General features: G+C 36.9%; 1 protein-coding gene and 3 non-coding genes across 4 annotated transcripts; 1 reads left to right on the top strand and 3 right to left on the bottom strand.

Moving 5' to 3' along the window:
• Positions 1–4,892: 4,892 nt before the first annotated feature.
• LOC122659268 (4-hydroxy-tetrahydrodipicolinate synthase, chloroplastic-like) lies at positions 4,893–5,928 on the top strand. Its single transcript, XM_043854401.1, has one exon. It carries the CDS (start codon positions 4,897–4,899, stop codon positions 5,863–5,865), a length of 969 nt encoding a protein of 322 aa, XP_043710336.1. The 5' UTR covers positions 4,893–4,896; the 3' UTR covers positions 5,866–5,928.
• A 4,019-nt stretch (positions 5,929–9,947) lies between these two features.
• Positions 9,948–10,070, bottom strand: LOC122649259. The gene has a single exon (XR_006331228.1). It is a non-coding gene; the product is annotated as a small nucleolar RNA snoR83 (small nucleolar RNA).
• Positions 10,071–11,017: 947 nt separating this feature from the next.
• LOC122649241 lies at positions 11,018–11,087 on the bottom strand. Its single transcript, XR_006331214.1, has one exon. It is a non-coding gene; the product is annotated as a small nucleolar RNA snoR60 (small nucleolar RNA).
• A 92-nt stretch (positions 11,088–11,179) lies between these two features.
• Positions 11,180–11,249, bottom strand: LOC122649243. The gene has a single exon (XR_006331216.1). It is a non-coding gene; the product is annotated as a small nucleolar RNA snoR60 (small nucleolar RNA).
• Positions 11,250–17,037: the final 5,788 nt, after the last annotated feature.

Raw genomic sequence — 17,037 nt, forward strand, 5'->3', positions numbered from 1 at the left:
AAAGAAGAAATCGAAGAGGGAAGAAGAAATCGAAGACAGGAAGAAGAAATCGAAGAGGGAAAGAGAGACAAGAAGAAGAAATCAAAGAGGGACGCCATGGCGTAGGTCGCCATACAACCTTCTCCAGCGCCAGGACGCCATGGCGATGCCGTGACAACTATGCTTGTGAGTCATATCAAGGTGAAGGGACTGGTGGATCTCCAGTTGACTCCTTGCGTCTTGTAGACTGGGAGGATCTGTTATAAAGGATTGGTGGATCTCCAATCGACTCCTTGCATCATGTAGATCGGGAGGACCTGCTTCTAGTCTTCAAGCTGCTGCTATTGAAGACCTACAACTCCAAGAAAGTGTTTAGCATTATTCATCATTCCCTTCTGCTCCTAATCGTCTAACCTAACCCCCATCGATCCCCATTGCCAATACTCAATCCTCAATACCTTCCTCGTCCTCCATTAATACCATAGATCCATTAGAACCCTAAAACCTGCAACTATTCTTCTTCCCTTCTAGAAGGTCACATGCAAGGTGATTTTCGCGAGAATTCTGCCTAGCCAAATCTAACCGTTAGAACTTGCTAAAATTTTGATTGAATCTTCGTCAAACCCTATGAGAGACTTGATCCAAATTTCAGTACCATCCATGCAGCCGATTGTCGGAAACACTTTTACCCCTCTCTCCTATTTCTACTAGGAAACCTTCATAACTCCATATTTAACCACCTGATTTAGCTGTAACTTTCAGCAATTCAGCATACATTCCCCTCAACCCTACCCACACTGGACCTAAATATTAAGCCCATTCAACCACCTGATTTCTTACCCTAGATTCCATCATCTTTCACCTTTCAAAACCCTAATCCTAGTTGCTGCCCAGATCCATCTAACCTACTTCCACCCATCCAAAACCCTTAAACCCTAGTTCATTAGACTCCCCTACACCTGCCTAGCGTTACCATATAAGACTTACCCCCATTACCCTAAATCTAACCCTAAATTTGACCTAAATCCTCAAACCTGTCCAATCAAACTAGCAGTTCTACAGGTCCTGGTTGTCTGGCACCTAGTAGGTCTCCTGCCTATCTAGGGCTACATTAGGGGTTGATAGAATAACCGCCCAATTAAGATCCCAAGCTAACCCAACTCAGATAATCAACCCAATAGTTTACAGAAAATTCAACTCTCCCAGATGAGAGTCAAATTCTGCGAATCAATCACAAATGTAGAGAATAGGGATCATTGAAAAGATGGAATTGAGTTAACGGTCAGATTTAAAGTAACTAGAAGATTACTAAAATCTGAATCTGAAAATCAGAAATCAATGGACCTCAATTAAATCAGATAAAACCAATAGAACAAATTGAAACTTGGATCGAATCTCCCTTTCAGCAGTCTTAGTGATTCCCCAAAATATGAGATCCATCAGCTGGCTAGATTGAAAGTAATTTAAAAAAAAATTTCAAATATGAAATAGAGAAGTTGCAGAAATAGGAGATTTTTAAGTAGCAGCAGTTAAAGACCTTAGAATCAGTCAAAACTGGGTCGAGTTCTACTCCTAGGCAGCCCTTGGAAACCTCGAAAGATGGGCTCAATCTGATCTCCAGATCAGCCTGCGGTTGCAAAGAATTTAGGCTGAAATATCAACTCAAAACAGGGGTGCCGTAGGTTAACAAAGGTGGGGTTAAGGGGTTTTAAATTAACAGGATCATAAACCACAGATTTGAGAATATAAACTCATACAAACCCAATTATTAAAACTAAGATCAGATGTGCAGTGTGCTAATTGATAGGAGGAAGAAATCAGCACCTGGAGTGAAATAAAACAGAGAGTATGAGAACAAATATAAAGAACTCAGGTTTCCCAGCCAAACAGATCAGATTCCCTCTGTCTAAATAGCTTTACGCCATGCTGATTCTCTCAGGATATGCAGAGCAAAACTTCAGTCTGAATAGCGAGGAGCCAGGGCTCTTACAAAGTTTAAATAGAAAAGCGGCAAGTTTACTCCTATTCTGAATAGGAAAACTAAATCCTTGTCTAATTAAAAGAAAACATAGTTTAACTAGGAAATTTAACAAATCAACTTAGGCAACTCAATTTAAAGTTTACGTAACTAAACTAATAAGCCCACATCTGGGCTGGAAAGCCGACGAATTGGGCTGGACCACCTAGCCGAGAGCTAGACCTTCAGTGGGGGCCTGAATGCCTGATGCCCCTTTTCTTTTTGCGGAAATAAATTTTCAGCTCCTTCTCCCCTGCATCAATTGGTGACCACCGATCTCCTTTTGATCCGGTCAATTATGCATAATCCTTGAAACCATGGGTATTGCATCTTATTGGTACTGATTTCCTTTTGGGCAAACTGGCAAAAAATCTTTAAGAGAATAGAAAAAATAACAAGATAGCGGCCATTTGGTACTGATTGCTATGTAGGGCATGCAGTCTCTAAAAAAAGGCCATAATTGCTTTGTATACATGCAGTATTTACAAGAAATTTTTCATTGCTTGGGAAATGGCTTTGTTAATTTCTTAGGGAGAAACAGGCCCTTTGGCCTTTGGCATATTGTAATTACATCAGCATGACTTTGGCTGGTGGGATTCCAACCTCCCTCCGAGATTGACCTTTAATGCTCCTTGGAAGAATATACATTAGGTGCTTCCTTTTTAACCTTCATGTATCAGATATGATGTAGGGAAGGGGCTATAGGATCTGGTTTTGGGAGGACATTTTATGGGTGAGACCACCCTTATGATAGGTTTCCTAAACTTTATTCCATATATATCTCCAGGAACATGCCTATTGAGGTTTGTGTTTGTTTGTCAGATAGCGGCATGAGCTTGAACCTGGGGTTCAAAAGGTTGCTTCGGGGACTTTGGGGTTGACATTGTTCAGTCCCTTGTTGAGTGCCTTCGAGATGTTTTCCTTATTGAGAACGAGCAGGATTCAAGGATTTGGATTCTTACTTCTAGTGGTTGCTTCTCATCAATCTAGATCTTTTTTTTGAAAGCCTTGTGGAACTTATTTTATCTTGAGGATCACTATCACCCTCTGGGACCATACCCTTTTAAATCTATATGGAGATTTCATGTCCCATCTAAGTTTAAAGCTTTGGGGCAGGATTGCTCACAGAAAGGTCTTACTGCTATCTGTTCCTAAAGAGATCCAAGTCGATTTCTCTCTCTTTTGTACATATACATGGACAAGGCCGGGAGTTAGACATTGACTTTGGCAAAATTTAATTACTGAGACGTGTTTATGTCTGAACTCTTTCCTTGATCTAACTGTCACTCATGATAACATTTTTGGCATATGTTTGATGCTTGAATGAGACATGGTATTGGTCCATTGGATGTGGCCAAGTTTGAAAGGGAGTGCCCTTGTGCATTTCCTAGTCGATTGTCTAATGGAGTGTGGTCGAACCTTCTAATAAGTTCAGAACCAGTCCAAGATAACAGGATCACTACACCCAAAAGTGATCAGATTTAAGAGAAATTTTCAAAATTCAAAATAGACTAGATGCTGCTGATTAGAGAAGTCCAAAACAAATTAAAGTTATTGTAAACAGGGTATCGCTGGTCTGTTATGAGTGCAGTATATCAGTATTAACTCAGGTTCTGTTATGCCCGAATGGTCAGCAATAAGTTGTCCTCAGATAACCCATATGAACAGCAGTAACTAAATTGAAATAAACTGCATATACTCACTTAAAATTGCAGAGACAAAATAGAGGAAATAAGATAGAAGAACAAGGATAAAACTTGAAGAGTCTCACCCAAAGCCTAGGCTAGTATCTCACCAACCACCCCGGCATCTCACTACAACTATTTCTCCCACAGAAGAATGGTAAAAACCAAATTTCATTCAATTTTTTATTTCAAATGCTTACAGGTAGCTCCTTTTATAGAGAGGCTGGAAAGGTTCTAGATCCTCATTGGAATTTCCTTCTAGACTTAATGGCATGTACATTTCCAAGGACATGCATTGGGACATCTTTCAAGATATTTAAAGAACTTTACATTTTCAATATCTTTCACAACTAACAATGAAACTAACCCACTGAGACCCCGAGGCTTCACAACTTTAGAGGACTAGATACAACTAACTAGTTAAATTTGTATGGACTTTCAAAATAGGCCCATTACAATAGAAAACATAAAAATACTATAAGCCCATGGCCTCGTATAACCCATTAAGCTCCTTATTTAATTCAATATAGTAGGATTTGGGCTTGCTTTGGCGTGAATACTTGTGCTGGAACCTCTCTTGATCTGCATCATCGTCTCCCTTTAACTTCAGCATGTGGTTCCGAAAGTTGTTTTACCCGGGGATACTTGGTAAAATGAAACAGAAGTTACAAGATTGGACAGACTTGCCTATATTTTCTAAGGCGTGTAACAGCTAGACCATAACATGTTCCGATGTTTGCACCAATATTCTTCATAAATTTTTAAATGGATATTAAAGTTTCTTGATGTTGATGCAATTGATTTGCTCTTATTGAGTCTGCCAAGTTATATTGATTGATGTTAATGTTTGTTTAGATAGTCCGTACAAACCCTGAATTGCCTCCTGAAGGTAGAATAAAAAATCTAGTGCGTTCAGCAATGTGAAGTGAGGAGCAGTTGTTGTCCAGTATGTTGACGTCTAAAAAGCATATTGTACGTGAATATTCTATATAAAGGAAGATGAAAATATTAAATAGCTTTGCTTGGGAAATAATTACAAATGAGAGGACCAAAGCCATTTAGAATTAACAAGGAAATGAATAAGACAGAGGAATGATGAAGTTGTTATAGACTTATAGAGAAAAATGTAGATAATGGAACAGGATAAAAGTTCATTAAACATTGGAGTGTAAGAATCTTACCAGTCCTGTACACTGCTACTTTTGTGTTTTACTCATGCTTATTTTGTTTCAAGATAATGTTCCTTTTAATTGCAGGACTTCGGTAGAGGAGATAAAGTCACTTAGATTAATGACTGCCATTAAGACTCCATATCTACCTGATGGCAGAATTGACCTTGAAGCTTACGATGCCTTGATGCATATGCAAATTTTAGGTGGTGCTGATAGTGTGCTAGTGGGTGGCTCAACAGGTGAAGGGCAACTGATGAGCTGGGATGAACACATCATGCTCATTGGGCATACAGTTAATTGTTTTGGCGGATTGATTAAGGTGATTGGAAACACCGGAAGCAACTCAACAAGAGAAGCAATCCAGGCTACCGAACATGGTTTTGCTGTTGGGATGCATGCTGCCCTTCACATCAATCCTTTTTACTGCAGGACATCCATGGAAGGTATGATTGCTCATTTTGAGGCCGTTCTTCCCATGGGGCCTACCATTATCTACAATATTCCAGCTAGGTCTGGTCAAGATATTCCTCCTCCTGTTATCCGCACCATTGCCCAGAATGCTAACATGGCTGGTGTCAAGGAGTGTGTGGGCAACAATAGAATCAAAGAGTACACTGATGAGGGAATCGTGGCATGGAGTGCCAATGACGATGAGTGTCATGACGCAAGGTGGGACTATGGGGCCGTTGGAGTGTCATGTGTTACCAGCAACTTGGTTCCACGATTGATGTGGAAGCTAATGTTTGAGGGCAAGAACCCTTCGCTGAATTCAAAGCTCACACCTTTGAATGACTGGTTGTATTGTGAGCCTAACCCCATTGCCCTGAACACAGCTCTAGCCCAGCTTGGTGTGGTCAGGCCCGTGTTTCGGTTGCCTTATTTACCTCTTCCTAGAGCAAGGAGGGTGGAATTTGTGACTATAGTGAAGGAACTTGGACGTGAGAATTTTGTGGGAGATAGAGATGTACAAGTTCTCGAAGATGATGATTTTGTCGTGGTCAGTCGGTATTAAGTAATGTATCCTGTTAATGTTGGTTAATTGGCCTTTCTGATGTTTACATGGCTATGTTCGCTCTGGAAAATGCCCATTTGTGAGGTACAACAGTGGCATATTGCATTAGCATCCTTCTTTTGTGGCGTGGGAACTAAGGATCTCTTTGGCATAGTTTATATTTATATTTATGATCTATTTATGAATAATAAATTATGGGTTATAAACAATAATAATTTGATTACTACTATATATAGGTCTGATAAATTTAAGTGAAGAATATAATTATGTACTATATATATTATATTATATTATATTATGTACATATATATATATATATATATATGATATTAAGAATGTCAATAGGTCGGTTTGGATCGGTTTTGGTTTGATTTCAGTAGTTTTGGTACCATGATCCAATAAAGGTACACCGATTTCGGTTCGATTCGGTTTCTCTTATCGATAGGGATAGCAAATGAGAGGTATGTTCAAGCTTTCTGATTTTGGTTATTTGAATTTTTATTGCTTGCTTTAAGAAATTTTTATTTTGTGGATTCAACCAATGGTGCTGGATCCAATCATCAATTTTCAATTGAGAAATATATCCCAACTTTCAATGGCTTGTGTGTATAAAACCAGGCACATCGTATGATATATTAGGTTTAAGACTTTATGCTTGTCACATGATTGCCAACTGGCTATAGCCATCAGGTATATTGTGGATGATGTGCTTCCTATGATTGGTTATAAAGAAATTCTACTAATAACAACATAGCCTTATCTAATACAAGATTATCAAATACCAGCACCGATTGTCTAATTATTAATACTATCAATCAGATAAGATTTTACTACAATCATAAAAGAAATCTTACGGAAATGACTCAAAGAAATTCTATTAATAACGAAATAGATATACATGAAAAATTAACAAATACGTATAAATCTATCGTCCTAAAAAATATCCTTTATGAAATATTAAGAGATTCAGTTGATTGTTGTGATAAGATTTTATCAAAATCACACAAAAGAAAACAACTCCATTGCTCCCTTCATATCAATGCTGCTCACATAACACGTTCTAAACTCAGCCACTTCTGTCATGGAGTCACCTTTTTGAGTCTTTGAAACATTAAAAATATTTTTTCTATAAAAAAAAAGAAACCAAAAAAAGGTAAAATTTCCATTACTATAAAATGAAATAACACGACGTAAAATTTTACAACATACTTTGATAAGAGTTTAAAGAGATGGCAACCATACAACTCAATTTATAAGAAATATAGATATAGCACTGGAAGGACACATGGAAGTGTAAAATGAGGCGTTTTAAAAGTTCAAAGAGAGAGCAATCATCTTACTCAATTTATAAGAAACATAGATGTAGCACTGGAAAGGCATATGGAAATGTAAATTGATGGGGTTTTAAGATGAAAGAATTGGTTTTATCAATAATAGTGTAGTGGAATTATATTTATTGTCTATAATGAAACAAATAAAAACAAAGAAAGTGTTAAATTTACCACATTTTATTAAGGGCCTTCAACTTTTATAATAACTGTATATTTATTTTAAGATTAAAGTACTAGTTTTATCAATAATCTTAAAATAGAATCTAAGAATATATTACGATCCTACTGTCCCACTCGATAATAATGAACTCTGGTGTGAACTAATATAATCCTGGGCACCCTCATCTACCGAACAGGTTTTGCGGACTGAGATCCAGGATTGTACCACTGGTATCAAAGTGGGCTGCCATGTCTACGGGTCGGGATACCAACAGGGGCAACCTATGGAAAGGGCTACCTGGTGCTGGAGGGGTCCAGAGTGAACGCCGCCATGGAATAGCCTGTCATTCCGAAAGCGTGATAAAATGTTACAATCCTGCTGTCCCACTCGAGAGTAATGAATTTTGGTGAGTATCCCACATCGGAGAGTAATGAACTCTGGTGTGAAGAAATATAATCCTGACACCCTCACCTACCAAACCTACCGAACCAGTTTTGTGGGCTGAGATCCAGGATTGTAACAGAATATTCCAAAACGAGACCTAAAAATTAAACATAAGGGTACATCTGAAGTCATGATTGTTGTGAAGTGTTCATAAATCAAGATGTTCACCTAAAATTGTTATTGCATGTTAGATCCACTGAAAAAGGGAAATAAAAAGGAACACTTGTCCATCTTGGTGGCCTAGGCAACGCATAGGTAGGCGCCTTGGTGTCACCTAACCTCTTAGGCACTCCTCCACAGCCTTGGGTTGCCTTGATTATGATTTGTCAATTGATCCCACTTTAAACCAATTGCTTAAGCCACGACATGCTATCCTAATGATATTTGGTTTTGTCCATCCCATGAACCATGATTGTGATAGCACATGCATTGCCATTTTCTACATGTATTACACCCTTCCTACTTTCTTATAAATTGGGTTGAGGTTCATTAACCCCACTGTCCCTACACAAAATTCAACCATACTTAACCAAAATAGGGATCCAGCAGTTTCTTAATTTAAACTCCCCATTATTCATGACACTCACTTCCACATTCAGGTAATAGGTATGCAAATTAATTAGCTGCATGTCTGCTCTTGAATTTAGAATGCGAAGGTGGTAATTGATGGCTTCATTGAGCAAGAAAAAAATAGAGGATACAAGAGAGGCAATATATTCCAATCATGCGCCCAATAAGACCATCGAAAGTGAGGATCAATTCAATCATTCCCTTCTCAATCTCATGAGCGAGTGAATTGGAAACAGAAACTAAATAGCAAACGAAGAAATTGAAACTTGAAAAATCCTGCTATGCTTAGAAAACCAGAACAGCGAAAATCGTTTAGAATAAAAAATTGAAACATGAAAAATCATGAACCCTATAAAGACAAAAACAGTTAAATTCAAAAAGACGAACTGGTATACATATGCACGAGTATCCATAGTCTAATGGGTGAAGTTGACCCATGTTTTGGGTTTGACCTTGAGCTCAGAATTAAATGACTGAGAATATTGAAGGAATAACTACATACAATTAAAAATTCAGGATGATTCAGACTAATGCAACAACAATCGGGCTATAAACCTAGACAAAAACCATAGAAATGCTGTGTTTATATAATCAATCAAGCAATCTTTTTTTTTTTTTGGTAGAAATCAATCAAGCAATCAAACAATTAAAAGTTGTGCACTAATTTGAAATTAGACTATTTTCATACACAACTTTACACATAGAACAAACCACACAAAATCGGCCTCTGATGCATTAAACTCTAAACGGAAAGAAAAGGCCAAAAACAGAAAGAGGTAGAGCTTACAGACCTCCTTTTGTCCTTTGGATCAGCAGATAAGATGAGAAGCCGGAGCCAAGTCAACCTTGAGCTTCAGCGGCGGAGATCTGAGACTTGCACTCTGTAGGACCACGAATATGGAACAGTTGAGAATATGAAAAGAATATACTTAAACCGTGAAGCCCACACTAGGGTTAAGGATGAAGTGTGATATTTGCAATTACATAATGTCCACTACAGTATTCTAGTTACTAGTATTATAAAAATTTATGTTATAAAAGTAATATTTAATAACATTTTATAATCGGATATGGATAAACATTTCGCATGTTGAAATAACCATCAGATATCTAATCTAAACGAATCACATAATATTTGGTTCAAAACCAAAACATATCCTCATCCGACTAGTTTCAAAATGGTTTCAGACAATACTAACACGAACTAACATATTGCCAAAGGTTCGACTAGTCCAACAACCAATGGGAGTGTATGTAATGACAATGATGATGATGATTTTGCCTTAAATTTATTTTCCAAGGAGAAAAGAAAATTCCTTTATAGCATTCAAATAGCCAATAAGAAGTCCCCACAAGAATTTGTTTACTTAGAACTAGAAGAAGAGCTCCTTGAGAGGATGATAGAAAGGTTAGAACAAGGAGATTAGTTCTATGGTTTATACAAACCACAGTTAACCTTGAGTCCAATAAAGCTGAGATCTATACGGTTGGTTTTGAATCTATAGCTTCCATGGTGGTGACATCACCCAAGAAAAATTTTACCAAAAAAAGTTGGCATATTAGTGAGAAGAATTCACTCATGTTCGGCAAGCTACTAGTAAAACACCTCTGAGTACTAAAAAGGTGTTATCAGCGAAACTTCCATGGTTAATATTGGCCTCCCATGAATCAGATAAACACCACATAGTTTTATCTGGGATTATGGAGGCACGATCAATGAATCTCTCTAAGACGCATTTACCATCAAGAAAAATAAAAAGGATGAAAAAGAGTGTTAGCAACATGATGAAATCCATGGTAGCGTTAACTCTTTCGGGAGAAAAATAACAGCATCAGATCTTCAGCAACAAGTAAATCAAACTGGTATTGGGTTACAAAGTAAGCTCCAGTCTTAACAAGATCAAAGCTTATTGTGGTTAACATGCAGGGGAATTAGAAAGAAGGATATTCAATGCAAGAAACTAACCTACTCCACACATTATCAAAACAATTGAAGTTCTAGAAGAACTACTACCAGAAACTCCAGGATGGTAAGAAAAACCACCCTACGAATTCTTTTTGCTGTAGACAAACATGCCTAGATGACTACCAAGTTTTTTAAATGATAAAACAGAGAATGACTGGGGGGGGTTAAATAGCATCAGGAACCTAAAAACTGGAATCATCCATGATGTCCCATGGGAAAATGTTTACCAATCACAAGCTTCAATGTTCTCTACTGTAATGGACAATAACAGAAAAGTAGACAGAAGCATTACAATTGAAAAAAAAACAAAAAAGTAAAGAACATGCTGCATTTGATCAGACAATAACAGAAGAGTAGACAAAAGCATTACAACTGAAAATTTGAAGTACAAAACATGCTGCATTTGATCCTTGTATTGGAAATCAACATTTACAAATTAAAAGAAGCTGACTAAGATTAAACTTTACGACTAATTACTGATCCACACCTGAACTTTTTATGCCTATGAAAAGAAAAGGGAGGGGGGGGGGGGGGTACCCTTTTCTTCAAATAAAAAAGGTAACTAATAACGAAAGCAAGGGAATGAACCATGACATTCTTCCCACTTGTTACTCTAGCTTTAACAATTAATACAATATAAGCAAATCCCCCCAAAAAAACTCAAACTCTAATACAAGAATTTGCATCAGAAACTCGAAATTACATCACCCAAATGTCTTGAAGGGGAATCCGAGTAACTCATCATCTGCTTGATCACAGAGAACTGATTGAACAAGTGCATGTACAACACAAGCATATACAAACATAAAACTAAAACAAAATTTCAAATTTATTATATGTATTTCCATCAGAAACTCGAGATTACATCACCCAAATGTCTTGAAGGGGAATCCGAGTAACTCATCATCTGCTTGATCTCAGAAAACTGAGGGAAATAAGTGTGCATGTAAATTACATTAATGAGCAACCTATTACACAGAATAGAACAGAAATAAATTTGTCAATTGATCGCACTAGAAATCAATTGAACACTAATTTGCTGAGGTATTGTAATTAAAGGTTCACCTCCCTTATATGCAAACTCAGTAACCAATCCACCTCCCTTGGATATGATTCATCAATGACGATCAGCATTCAGCCCAGCTAAAGCCACACATACATTATTTGCAAATGGTTAGCATGCCCCTTTTAATAATATACTTAAGAATAGTAGTCACAACATGGAACCCTGATGATATTTGGTTCTATCCATCCAATGAACTATGATTGTGATAGCAAATACACCGCCATTTTCGACACCATGTAACTGAGATTTTCCTGGTTTACTAGGCTATCCTCTTTCTTTCATTTTTCATACTCACTTTTCTTATCCCATTTCTTCATCCTCTTACTTTCCCTTCCCTTTGTGAGGACCTTGGTTTTTCTCTACTTTGTTTTGAAAGGATCCATGTAGCTGAGCCCATTCGGTTGGGAAAAGGCTGAGTTGTTGTTGTTGTTGTTGTTGTTGTACCCTTCCTACTCTTTTATAAATTGGGTTGGTGTCATGTACATGAGGTTCATTAAACCCAATGTCCCTACGGTACAAAATTCAACCATACATAACAAAAAAAAGAGATCCAGCAGTTTGATAATCTAACTCCCCTTTATTCATGACACCCCTTCCAAATTCAAGTTTGCAAATCAATTAGTTGCATGTCTGCTCTTGAACTTAGAACGTGAACACAATGGTGGTACCTGATGGCTTCATTGAGCCAGGTTCATTTAACAGATGCAAGTATTGGTAACTAAACTGATTCAAAAATTCATCATGTAAAAGCCCCATAATCTCAAACCAGAAATATAAGATTGTTTTCAAACATTGCAAAGCTAGTAAAAGAAACCCAAGGCTAGAAAAGAATATTCAATTGATACCAAAAAATAACAAATTTATAAGAAAAAACCAAATGAGCTTGTACCCTGCCAAGGAGCTCCAGTAATAAAGTTAATTATGAAGCCCTACATCATACCCCTATTCACTTGCGACAAATGAGCTGTTGTGACCTAAGTCTAATTGATAATTTAATATCTACTAAATTTCTAACGTGATTAAAACCCTTCTGTAGTGGATCATGTAATACTCTAATACAGACCATACAACTAGACAAGAAAACCAGTCCGACTGGGTTCCACCTGTTAATTCCATGCCCCTCACCTTTAAAAAAAAAATTCCAGGGGTGAATAAGCAAGGAAAAAATAGAGGATAGATATAAGAGAGGCAATGTATTCCAATCATGTGCCCAATAAGATCATCAAAAGCATTGACCAATATTCAATTCAATCAATCCCTTCTCAATCTTATAAGCGAGTGAATTGGAAACAGAAACTAAATATTACTCTAGCAAACGAAGAAATTGCCTCAAAACACTGATACAGTTTCAGGACAGAGTGCGTTTGCATGTAACTCTTCATTCTTATAAAATAGCCAGTTTTTTTCAAATTAAATAGATTGAAACCTTCAAAACCCAGATTGAAAATCTCAGAACTCCCAACCAGATCAGAGAAAGAACTAACATACCGCCTGAAAAGAGATTATAATTACTGAATGTTGGAAGGGGTGAGAAAGCATAGTGTGAATGGAAAAAATATGTTACGGAGTTGAAAGGGGCTGAAAATCAGGTTCGGATCCAGGCAAGTGAAACTGCAGTCTCAGTATAGCAAGTTCTTGGGAGATTTATTTGTCTGAAACATAAAAAACAATCAAGATCCAGACAAGAAGGCTAAGAAGCTGCCTTGCCTTGCAAAATTCCTTCCAAAACTTGCCACGCTTAGAAAACCAAAACAGAAATAACTGTTTAGAAAAAAAAATTTGAAACTTAAAAAATCATAAACCCTATAAAGAAATAGTTGAAACCCAAACAGATGAACTGAAATACATACGCAAGAGTACCCATAGCCTAACTGTCTGAGAATATTGAAAGAATAGCTAACATACAATTATCAGTTCAGGACGATTCAGAATAGAGAAAAAGATCCTCCCCAATTGTTAAATCTCCAAGTGCGGTGCAGTTTGGGGTCTAGAGCTCGACATGTTGAAGATGCTAAATCCAATGGTACCAAGCTCGATTGACCCAGTTGTGTTTTTTTCCTCGAGCTTGGGACCGTTGGATTAGCATCTTCCATGTGTCGAGCTCCAGACCCCGAACTGCACCGCACTCAGAGATTAAAGAATTGGATGGGATTTTTATCCTCAGAATAGAGCCCCAACAATCGGGTTATAAGCCCAGACGAAAACCATAGGAATGCTACATTCATAGAATCAAGCAAGCAATCAAACAATTAAAAGTTGCACACTAATCTGCATACAACACTTTATTCATTCAGATGCATAGAACAAACCACACACATACAATCGGCCTCCAATGCATAGAACTCTAATGGGAAACAAAAGGCAAAAATAGAGAGAAGGAGAGCTTACAGGCCTCCTTTGTCCTTTGGATCAGCAGATGAGATTATAAGCCTCGAAGTCGAGTCTATGTTGAGCTTGAGCAGCAGAGATCTCAGATTTGGACTCTAGAGAACACGAATATGGAACAATTGAGCAGATGGAAATATAAAACTTAAATCATGAAGCTCCCACCACTAAGTGTATAACTGTCGGATATCTAATCGAACCAAATAATATTCAATTAAAAATAAAAAAACTGAGATATACGTATCCGCATCCAATCTGGTCGACCAGACGGCAACCGACAAGCTAGTGCCAGTTGCGCTGCTGTAAGTTCTAGTCAACCGACAGCCTAAATAGCGACTTTTTAAGGGATTTTTGAGAGATTTTCTTGTGGATTCTTGTACAGACACCCTAAATGACTTTAAGAACTCCATTAAATGTGACAAGTTGCACGCTTTATAGGTGCTAGTAAACCGTATTGGTACTGAAATTGTCAGGGGATACAAATACAACAATCTTTAGTTCAATTCAGTATTAAACAATCAAAGGTGAGGGTTCATGGTAATGTAATGAGGACTGTAGTGTATTATTACTATGTTTGAATATGCATGAATGGATTTCAAGTATTTGCAGATTTGGAAAGATTGTTATGATAATACAAAAATGCTTAGTGATGCATGATATGTACTAATACATAAAATGCTGAATTGCTAAGTATGTGATTTGATATATTAACGTGTGATATGGAATGGTTTATGAACTCCATGGAAATGATAAATTATATGATGATGAATGAAACTGTAGAGGAGATGTTGAATAAAAGAGAAAGAAGGAGAATGTAAGGAATGAAAGTAAACGAATGTAGAAAAGAAAATGTAGTATGATTAATGGTAAAATAATTAGAACTACCATGTGGCTACAGTCCCTCTCCAATAGGGGGTTATGTATTGGATGAGGGCCTTAAAGAGAATAAGAGTAGGAACGTGTCCATCCCAGTGCTCCTGCTGTCTGGATTGAGGTACAGACTTGCCCCCAAATGCTCTTGATATCTGGGTATACGGAGTAGACAAGACTAGTAAGATGTTTTAACTTAGAGCTTGTCCTGCCCAGTGCTCCTGGTGTCTAGATACAGGGACTAAACAAGTGATCTAGCGAGATATAAATACTAGATATAAATCTTCCTTAGTGCTCCTTGTGTCTAGACACATGGAGTAGAGCGCATCTGAGATGCTAGCCGTAACATCCTCCCCAAGACTGCAATGCCTAGGACTCAAGTAGACTAATGATATGAGGTAGACTATCACCACTATACTGTATACATACGATAATTCACGAAATAACTTGACCTAAATAGGAAAAGATTGAAAATTATGGACTAGCATCAATTTTATTTACTATGCACGTGAATGCTTGTATGTATATGAGAATGCAAACCTTACTGGACTTTTAGCTCACCCCTTTGAATATTGATGTTTTCAAATGAAGAGACACATGAGGAGGCTTACAAAGCTCAAAAGTGTGAGGGTTGAGAACCGTTGAGTAGGACTTGAGAATTTAATAGATGTAATGTATTTTGCAAACAATTTACAATTTTAGGATATGTATATTGTCTGATGGATGTTTTGAAACAACTCATGAAATGCATATAACCACAGGATGGTCCGGAATTTTTGTTGTACATATTTGTAGATAGTTGCAATGAGTGTATAAACAACTTACTATATGTTATTTTATATTAATGCTTATGTTGTGTTATATGTGAGACTATGACTCTTAACTTTGTTTATGTATGAATGATGGTGACCTTATGGTTAAGGCTTGTGAGAGGAGTGCCTAATAGCCTATCTGAGTTTGGGACGTTACACCATCTGCAACAACCAGAACCCAATCAAGGTACAAGGTATTTAGTAAGCATTGACCTAGAAAGTCACAAATACACTTACAAATACCACAACAATTATCCTAATCTCACCAAAAGAAAAACAGAAGGATAAAGGTTAAACAACAATCTACGAGTTGTTGGCAAATATTTACATTTTTGTTCATTAAAAATTTTGATTCAAACATTTAAAGCATTTATATACAATCACGTCAAGAAATTGTTCACATCACAAAATGTCTTTTAGGCCATCAATCTCTAACTCTAAATTCTCCATCTTCATTACATGTCTCCTCATCTAAAAAAATAAATATCAACACATAAAAGGGTGATCTGAAATCCCAGTGAAGTAAACATGCTACTATACATACAAGTGTACATGTGCAAATAAACAGAACAATTGCATAAATAACAGATCATAAAGTTTCATTTCTTATTTAAGTCAAGTCTAGCCATCATTATCATAACATTTTGATTCTCTACTACGGATTACAATAAATGCTAAAACAGAAAGAATACAGATTTTCAACTACACATTTAGATCCCTAGATCAACAAATGGAAAAAGTATCAAGGCCATTCTACAATAAAATAAAAAATAAAAACCATGTGTTACTTGGAAAGATATGTAACAGAGAGTCAAAGGGCAGCAACCAGCTGGCCTTCTACATTGACAACTCCCTCTAATACACAAAGACCACATAGCACAAGATCTTGCCGAGATCTCTCTTCTGTCTAGATTTCATGGCCCACTGAGTCGAGATGCATTGCATTACATAAAACATACAAAATCTTGACCAAAATCTCGCTATACTTCGATTTCGGTTCACTTTGGTCTAATCAGGCCCGGTGACAAGTATGTATACCATATTTTGACCCAAAATTCGACATGTCTTGTTGGACTCAACAGAACTCACCTCTCTCGTCAGAAAAAATGCCTCCGAAGTTGAGCTTTTCACTATTTTCGTTGGAAATTTCAGATAAACTACTGGGGATTAAAGATTGATGGTTTGAGATTGTTGATGGAAGCTTCAAGAACAAAGGATGAGTTGCATTTCTTCTCAAAAATAATGTAAGGTAAAAAAACTCTTCTCAAAAACTACTTTTTGCATAGGTCCACCATGAATACTTATTAATTGTCTACATGATTTTTATATGTGATGTATCTTACAACGATCTCAAGTTTGATGGAGATAGGTTTATGGTTTTCTTAAAATATGGAATCTACTCATTGTTTGGAACCCATTATTATATATGTACCATGTGTACTACTAGTACTAATTATTCCATAGACTACCAACCAAGGGTACAAAAAATACCATTTTGGGTTTGAATTTGTAAAAATTAATGTTTCCATTGTATTTAAAAGGCCTAAAATAGTAAAATAAGGTGGATG

The sequence above is a fragment of the Telopea speciosissima genome, chromosome 1 (genome assembly GCF_018873765.1).
Source record: "Telopea speciosissima isolate NSW1024214 ecotype Mountain lineage chromosome 1, Tspe_v1, whole genome shotgun sequence".
Taxonomy (NCBI): Eukaryota; Viridiplantae; Streptophyta; class Magnoliopsida; order Proteales; family Proteaceae; genus Telopea; species Telopea speciosissima.

Coding starts and splice junctions, on each gene's coding strand:
- LOC122659268 (XM_043854401.1), top strand. CDS start 4,897: ATGCTTATTTTGTTTCAAGATAATGTTCCTTTTAATTGCAGGACTTCG.